At 42.8% G+C, this 8,175-nt stretch overlaps 1 protein-coding gene across 2 annotated transcripts; it reads left to right on the top strand.

Annotated features, from left to right (window-relative positions):
- The first annotated feature begins 1,273 nt into the window (after window positions 1-1,273).
- On the top strand, window positions 1,274-5,855 carry LOC106586895 (E3 ubiquitin-protein ligase TRIM39). 2 transcript variants are annotated; one of them, XM_045707865.1, is made up of 11 exons: window positions 1,274-1,556; window positions 1,739-1,854; window positions 2,541-2,600; window positions 2,729-2,818; window positions 2,910-3,026; window positions 4,012-4,149; window positions 4,272-4,409; window positions 4,547-4,580; window positions 4,691-4,717; window positions 4,832-4,858; window positions 5,098-5,855. In XM_045707865.1, exons 1-11 carry the CDS (start codon window positions 1,538-1,540, stop codon window positions 5,628-5,630), a joined length of 1,299 nt encoding a protein of 432 aa, XP_045563821.1. In that variant the 5' UTR covers window positions 1,274-1,537; the 3' UTR covers window positions 5,631-5,855. The 2 variants fall into 2 exon arrangements, 1 of the variants encoding a protein (XP_045563821.1); XR_006762024.1 differs by lacking the exon at window positions 5,098-5,855 and having other exon boundaries at window positions 4,501-4,580.
- Window positions 5,856-8,175: the final 2,320 nt, after the last annotated feature.

Below are 8,175 nucleotides of genomic sequence, written 5' to 3'. Positions count from 1 at the left end.
TGTAATTCCTTTCAGTTCGGAAAACAATTCCCTACTTTATCATATTTTACACATATTACATGTCCTTTTGGATACGTGCTTTAGAGGGTAGTTGAGATCGTAGTTTAATGTAACAACTTCTTGCATTAGATTGTGGACATTCAAGAGTGCCTAATCCTAAAAAAATGTGGATAGCTGCTTTTCCACTCGATCCTCAACCTACACCCTGGTCCTAGTTCCTCAATCTACAGCCAGGTCCTAGATCCTCAATCTACAGCCTGGTCCTAGATCCTCAATCTACAGCCCGGTCCTAGATCCTCAATCTACAGCCTGGTCCTGGATCCTCAATCTACAGGCTGGTCCTGGATCCTCAATCTACAGCCTGGTCCTAGTTCCTCAATCTACAGCCTGGTCCTAGTTCCTCAATCTACAGGCTGGTCCTGGTTCCTCAATCTACAGCCTGGTCCTAGATCCTCAATCTACAGCCTGGTCCTAGATCCTCAATCTACAGCCTGGTCCTAGTTCCTCAATCTACAGGCTGGTCCTGGTTCCTCAATCTACAGCCTGGTCCTAGATCCTCAATCTACAGGCTGGTCCTAGATCCTCAATCTACAGCCTGGTCCTAGATCCTCAATCTACAGCCTGGTCCTAGTTCCTCAATCTACAGGCTGGTCCTAGTTCCTCAATCTACAGCCTGGTCCTAGATCCTCAATCTACAGGCTGGTCCAAGATCCTCAATCTACAGCCTGGTCCAAGATCCTCAATCTACAGCCTGGTCCAGGATCCTCAATCTACAGCCTGGTCCTAGATCCTCAATCTACAGGCTGGTCCTAGATCCTCAATCTACAGCCTGGTCCTGGTTCCTCAATCTACAGCCTGGTCCTGGATCCTCAATCTACAGCCTGGTCCTGGATCCTCAATCTACAGCCTGGTCCTAGTTCCTCAATCTACAGCCTGGTCCTGGATCCTCAATCTACAGCCTGGTCCTAAAAACCATGTTTTAATTGTACAGTATTGTAATATTTTTTAGATGGTTGTATATTGTAGTGACGCTTAGTAATTCGAATACAGCTGTATTACTGTGTTCCATTTCACTCTCTGTATCATTCATTTAAAAAGCAATGTGTGAAATGGATGACTGGTTGAGGTTGTGCAGAGCGTGTGGAGTCTCTGATACTGGTTGGAGGTAGTGTAGAGAGGGTGGAGTCTCTGATACTGGTTGGAGGTAGTGTAGAGAGGGTGGAGTCTCTGAGACTGGTTGGAGGTTGTGCAGAGAGGGTGGAGTCTCTGAGACTGGTTGGAGGTAGGGCAGAGAGGGTGGAGTCTCTGAGACTGGTTGAGGTAGTGTAGAGAGGGTGGAGTCAAAGACTGGTTGAGGTAGTGTAGAGAGGGTGAAGTCTCTGAGACTGGTTGGAGGTAGTGTTAGAGGGTGGAGTCTCTGAGACTAAACAAACCATGAACAAAACAAGTTCTTCATTCTCTGGATGGTGATGAACAACAGGAAGGATTCTGTATTCTATACTCTCACTGCGTTTTAGGACATCATTATAGGACAAAGATGGCTTCACAGACAGCTGGTAATTTGAAATTTAGCTTCTCACATTTACAGCAACAATAACAGTTGTTTTCTAAAGTGCTATTGCTTAATAAAATAGCTACTAGAAGTAGACCAACAAAGAGTGCAACGTTTATATTTTCAAGATGTTATTTATCACAATGATACACCGGACTCACAGTTTTTTGTTTGTCATTGTTGCAGAGAGAGAGAGACTTGGTGGCAGTTATGGCAGCTTTGGAAGTATTTGCAAAAAAGAAAACAATCCCAGAACCTGTTCATCACAACCTTTCATCAAACCAATAATGAGTTTAACTCAGGTAATATAGTCAAATTTTGTGGTAGAAATTCCTTTATAGTGGGTTGCATTTTAGTTGTAACTGCCTATGCATGCACTCAGTAGAACGAGCATTCCTTCTCAGCTGAGGGAGTAAAGTTATTCTGTGTCATAGATAAGTGCCATAGACAAGATTTGATGTGCTTTAAATGATCAGACATAGCCTCACTCTGTCATTATGTGCAGTGTAGGTTTTGGTAAACAACTCTTATCAGAAACAAGTATGGAGGTTTCAATTTCACGTCTAATTAAACGGACAGATATTTGTCACACCTTTTCTTGGCACTGGTCACTTAAACCAACGTTTCGGTCATGATGGTCTCATCTGACAAAACAGGAACCCCACGAAAGGTCACTGAAACTTGAGTCGTAATAACTTCGTAATAACGTTGGTTTAAATGACCATTAATATATTGTGAAGGAGCTCCACCATGCAGAACGTTATTTTCCTTCTATTAGTCAATACTTAGATTATTCCTTCAAGTATCGGGACATCATTTCACAGTTCAGACACAGTTCTGAAGCAATCTAAGAAGGAAATCAGGCTACGTGCCAGGCAAGATACAGATAAGCAACCATAACATCTGTGACAGGCAGTGACAGGAATGGATTGTGATCAAACCAGTCTTTTCAATGCCAGTAATCTACAGTATTGGTTCTATTCAACAGTTTGCAAAGGTGAAGGAACGCCTCAGGCGTAAAGCTCTTGAGTTGTTGGCACAAGTAAAGGTAAGGTGAATACATGGTATGTCTACTGCTTAGACAAAGTAGACCTACCACAGCAGTATCACAATGACGGGGAGTAGACCGCCACAGAATCCTTTCAGCACCCACAATCACTGTCCCTCCTTCCCCAGGGGACTGACAAAGAGAAAGATGATTTCACCTTTGATGAGTCTAAATTAATCATCAGAGAACTTGCTGCTGAACTGAACAGGGTAGTTCAGGTAAGTCCCTCTGTGTAGTGAAAAGAAAGTATGAGACCTTATCTTACATGGTCATGAGTCATAATCAGTTGTCCTGTACCATTCCTCACAGATCAGAAACGTCTCCCTCCTGACCAGAGTGAATGAGGATGGATCTTGTCAAGAGGAGCGTCAAGAGTTCATACTGCAGTGGGCTGAGGAACTGAATCCCTCACCACAGACTGGACAGGTAATTACACCATGGGGCAGTTACCACAGACTGGACAGGTAATTACACCATGGGGCAGTCACCACAGACTGGACAGGTAAATACACCATGGGGCAGTCACCACAGACTGGACAGGTAATTACACCATGGGGCAGTTACCACAGACTGGACAGGTAAATACACCATGGGGCAGTCACCACAGACTGGACAGGTAATTACACCATGGGGCAGTTACCACAGACTGGACAGGTAATTACACCATGGGGCAGTCACCACAGACTGGACAGGTAATTACACCATGGGGCAGTTACCACAGACTGGACAGGTAATTACACCATGGGGCAGTCACCACAGACTGGACAGGTAATTACACCATGGGGCAGTTACCACAGACTGGACAGGTAATTACACCATGGGGCAGTCACCACAGACTGGACAGGTAAATACACCATGGGGCAGTCACCACAGACTGGACAGGTAATTACACCATGGGGCAGTCACCACAGACTGGACAGGTAATTACACCATGGGGCAGTCACCACAGACTGGACAGGTAATTACACCATGGGGCAGTCACCACAGACTGGACAGGTAAATACACCATGGGGCAGTCACCACAGACTGGACAGGTAATTACACCATGGGGCAGTCACCACAGACTGGACAGGTAAATACACCATGGGGCAGTTACCACAGACTGGACAGGTAATTACACCATGGGGCAGTTACCACAGACTGGACAGGTAAATACACCATGGGGCGATTAAAACGAACACAGAATAAACTTAGTCCTAGACTAAAAATAATTTTCCATGGACATCCAGGATTTAGATTTATCTGTATCCGGGGAAACCGCCCACATACTGTATGTTAAAGGTAAACCTGGCACCGGTTTAAATACAACAGTCATACTGTACACAGCACACATCATGTGCAAACAGTGTTGACTGCCAGCTGCTCTTGATGAAGTAGCGTGTGATAAACCACCTGACCTGTTGTTCACTAGATACCATCTGGGAAATTCACAAGAGACAGGAGAAATGAGGAACCTCTAGATCAACAGGGACCAGACAAGGAAGAGAAACTGAAGGAAGCCAGAAAAGCACTGTCTAACTGGGCCTGGACACTTAAGGGCATGGAACAGGTGATTGATAGAAAAGAAGAAAAAAAACACAAAAAGTCATCTGTAACATTACAATGATACATATTACCAGGAGAGCATCCTGCAGTATCATCCCATGTCTCTATGTCTCTGTGTCTCTGTAGAACTCAGTGTGTCCAGGAGAGGATGTGTGTTCAGTCCTGGAGGATCTGGAGACACAGTGGAAGAGAGGGAAACTACCCAGCATGCTCCCTGTTATGGACTTTATCATCTGTAGCATGCTACAGGAACAGCGCCAGGAGGTCAGATATAAACAGAGACATGTTTCATGTCTCTATGAGTGACATTTATATGAAGTTGAACTTTTGATTAACATGGCTGTTGATTTTACAGGGCTCCATTGTTGAACTATAGAATAACCAGGCTGTTGATTTTACAGGGCTCCATTGCAAAGCAGTGGTTCAGAAGCAGAGGTTAGTATCTGCTACCACTGTGTGTGTTATTATAGAAGTCAACATATACATTGTATTAATCAGTTCATTTATCGAACATGTTTTGTTTTTTCTTCATATTTTTCCCTTAGTGACTCTGAATCACATTCCTGACTCGGGTACGTCAAATTCCACAGTTAACGTCTGTTTTTTTTGTAAACATATAAATAAACATAAATAAACATTTCTTCATTGCTAACATGATTCTAAATGTCTTGTCTGTTTCATTACAGTTTGGAAATGGATTTCGAAAGCATCAGGTTGGTATGGTTCATTGCCAACGTAAATATTTATTCAAATGAGATAACATGCAAAAACTAGTTTCAGTGTCCTGGTATGAACAAAAAACTTCATTGGTTGGCTGTATAACTAGGATGATTATCAATGCAAAATACTTTTTTTTTTTTATTACCATAATAACAATCTTGTCACAAACAGTAAGGTTTCTCCTGCCACTATCTTTCTAATTTCTAACTTCATTTGATTTATCTCCTTACAGATAAGATCACAATGGATGAAAAAACAGCCAACCCAAGTCTCCTACTGTCCCCTGACAGGAAAAGAGTGAAAATGGCCACCATCATTGAGAGTGTCTACAATCCCTGGGATTACTACGAAATGACTCCCAAAATGTACAATGGTTGGTGGTGTGTACTGGGGACAAAAGGTTTTAACTCAGGAAGGCATTACTGGGAGGTGGGGGTCAGGGGCAAGGCAGAGTGGAGGATAGGGGTGGTTAGAGAGTCAGCACCACGACAAGGCTTTTTTGACCTGAGTCCACAGAGAGGTTACTGGACTCTGCGTCTGCAGCTTGGACAACTCATGGCTGTAACTGCACCAATCACTAAACTGAACCAGGCTGTACCTTCAAAGGTTGGGGTCTCTCTGGATATAGAGGAGGGACAGGTCTCCTTCTATGATGCAGCGAAAAGGCGGCATATTTACACTTTTGATGTCGACTTTGATCAATCTGAAAAGATTTACCCCCTTTTTCACACCATTGAGACAGACAGAGAGCTGGTTATTCTGTAGTTTCATCTTCCTAGAGTTATGGTCACTCTGCCAGAGTTCCAGAGTTCCTCTGTGGAGAAGAGAGAACCTTCTAGAAGGTTATGTATATATATAGTAAATATGCACATACAGTTGGTTAAAGGGTTACATAGAGCTCACCACCACCCACTTTATTGTACATGTCTTTCTAGCAACTGAAATTCTTTTATTTTCAGCTCGCATTGAATAAAAATTATTTAACAGTGAGATTGTTTTATTGCATCTACTCATAATACTTTCTAGCGACACTGAATGTTATATTAGTTACTGTAGTAAAAAAGAAGTCGTACTTTGCCTGGAAAAAGAGTCAAACTGGATCTTCAGATCTCCACCACGTATATGGTCTCGCTATTGTTATTTTACTACTGCTCTTTAATTACTTGTTACTTTTATTTCTTATTCGTATTTATTTTATTTTTTAAATTAAACTGCATTGTTTGGTTAGGGGCTCATGGGTAAGCATTTCACTGTAAGGTCTACTACACCTGTTGTATTCGGCGCATGTTACAAATAAAATTTGATTTGATTTGAACAAGATCTTTATCATATTGCTGCTTACCATCAGAAGGAAGTGGTTAAACTGTCTGCACTGTTGCTCAACTGATCATGAAGTAAACAATGTATTTCTGCTTGCTTTCAGTTTCACTTTTCAGTCAAAATACAGAAGCCAGTGTCAACATCTGAGCATTTGTAACCGACTGGCTCAAATCGGTCTTACAGTATGTAGCAAAATTTGAAATTGTATTTTTATATTGGATAAAAGTAGAGACTCCGAGCTACAAAGTACACCGAAATGTAACATTCAGTAGGTCTACACAGCACAGTACCAAAAACAAGATCCCACAAACTGACGGTGAAAAAAGGCTTCCTAAGTATGATCCCCAATCAGAGACAACGATAGACAGCTGCCTCTGATTGGGAACCATACCCAGCCAACAAAGAAATAGAAAACATAGATTGCCCACCCTAGTCACACCCTGACCTAACTAAATAGAGAATAAAAGGGATCTCTAAGGTCAGGGCGTGACAAATATACTTTTTTTTTTTTAAAGCCGCATTAAATGTTTACGTTCAAACTGTTCTCCTGTGAAGAAGTAGCCTCATGCAGCGCAACACATCTCCTTCACACAGAGTTGATCAGGCTGTTGATTGTGGCCTGTGGAATGTTGTCCCTCTCCTCTTCAATGGCTGTGCGAAGTTGCTGGATATTGGCGGGAACTGGAAAATGCTGTCATACATGTCAATCCAGAACATCCCTAACATGCTCAATGCCAAACCTTCATACCATAACCGCAACACACAGCCCACATCGTTGTCACCACATTAGCTAACATTATAGTCAACATAGCAACTACAACTAACGCATCCTAGGTTTTGTATTGAAGTCAATGTACTCAGAGGAGGACAGGAAATAGCTTTCCTCTGGCTACACCATGGTGCTACCCTACAGAGTGCTGTTGAGGCTACTGTAGACCTTCATTGTAAAACAGTGTGTTCTAGTCAGTTATTAGGTGACATGTGAATAATTATTTTAGTATACTTATATCTAAAAATGACAACTTTTTCACTATTTCAATTTTGATGAAATTCATTGAGTGTGAATGTCCTTCCCTTCCTCCTCTGAGGAGCCTCCACTGGTGTGAAAACCTCTGGTTTGTTTGGGTCATTCCAACAGCAAGTACAGTTCTTGTTTTGACAAGCTTTTTCTGTCCGTCAATGTGAATATGAATTTACACTTGTAATTCCTTTCAGTTCGGAAAACAATTCCCTACTTTATCATATTTTACACATATTACATGTCCTTTTGGATACGTGCTTTAGAGGGTAGTTGAGATCGTAGTTTAATGTAACAACTTCTTGCATTAGATTGTGGACATTCAAGAGTGCCTAATCCTAAAAAAATGTGGATAGCTGCTTTTCCACTCGATCCTCAACCTACACCCTGGTCCTAGTTCCTCAATCTACAGCCAGGTCCTAGATCCTCAATCTACAGGCTGGTCCTAGATCCTCAATCTACAGCCCGGTCCTAGATCCTCAATCTACAGCCTGGTCCTAGATCCTCAATCTACAGGCTGGTCCTGGATCCTCAATCTACAGCCTGGTCCTAGTTCCTCAATCTACAGCCTGGTCCTAGATCCTCAATCTACAGCCTGGTCCTAGTTCCTCAATCTACAGGCTGGTCCTGGTTCCTCAATCTACAGCCTGGTCCTAGATCCTCAATCTACAGGCTGGTCCTAGATCCTCAATCTACAGCCTGGTCCTAGATCCTCAATCTACAGCCTGGTCCTAGATCCTCAATCTACAGCCTGGTTCCGGATCCTCAATCTACAGGCTGGTCCTAGTTCCTCAATCTACAGGCTGGTCCTAGTTCCTCAATCTACAGCCTGGTCCTAGATCCTCAATCTACAGGCTGGTCCAAGATCCTCAATCTACAGCCTGGTCCAAGATCCTCAATCTACAGCCTGGTCCAGGATCCTCAATCTACAGCCTGGTCCTAGATCCTCAATCTACAGGCTGGTCCTAGATC

Source organism: Salmo salar, chromosome ssa25 (assembly GCF_905237065.1).
Source record: "Salmo salar chromosome ssa25, Ssal_v3.1, whole genome shotgun sequence".
Lineage (NCBI taxonomy): Eukaryota > Metazoa > Chordata > Actinopteri > Salmoniformes > Salmonidae > Salmo > Salmo salar.
This window is presented reverse-complemented; position numbering and strand designations above follow the sequence as displayed.

Coding starts and splice junctions, on each gene's coding strand:
- LOC106586895 (XM_045707865.1), top strand. Junction 4,150..4,271: donor CACTTAAGGGCATGGAACAG/GTGATTGATAGA, acceptor GTGTCTCTGTAG/AACTCAGTGTGTCCAGGAGA. Junction 4,718..4,831: donor GAATCACATTCCTGACTCGG/GTACGTCAAATT, acceptor GTTTCATTACAG/TTTGGAAATGGATTTCGAAA.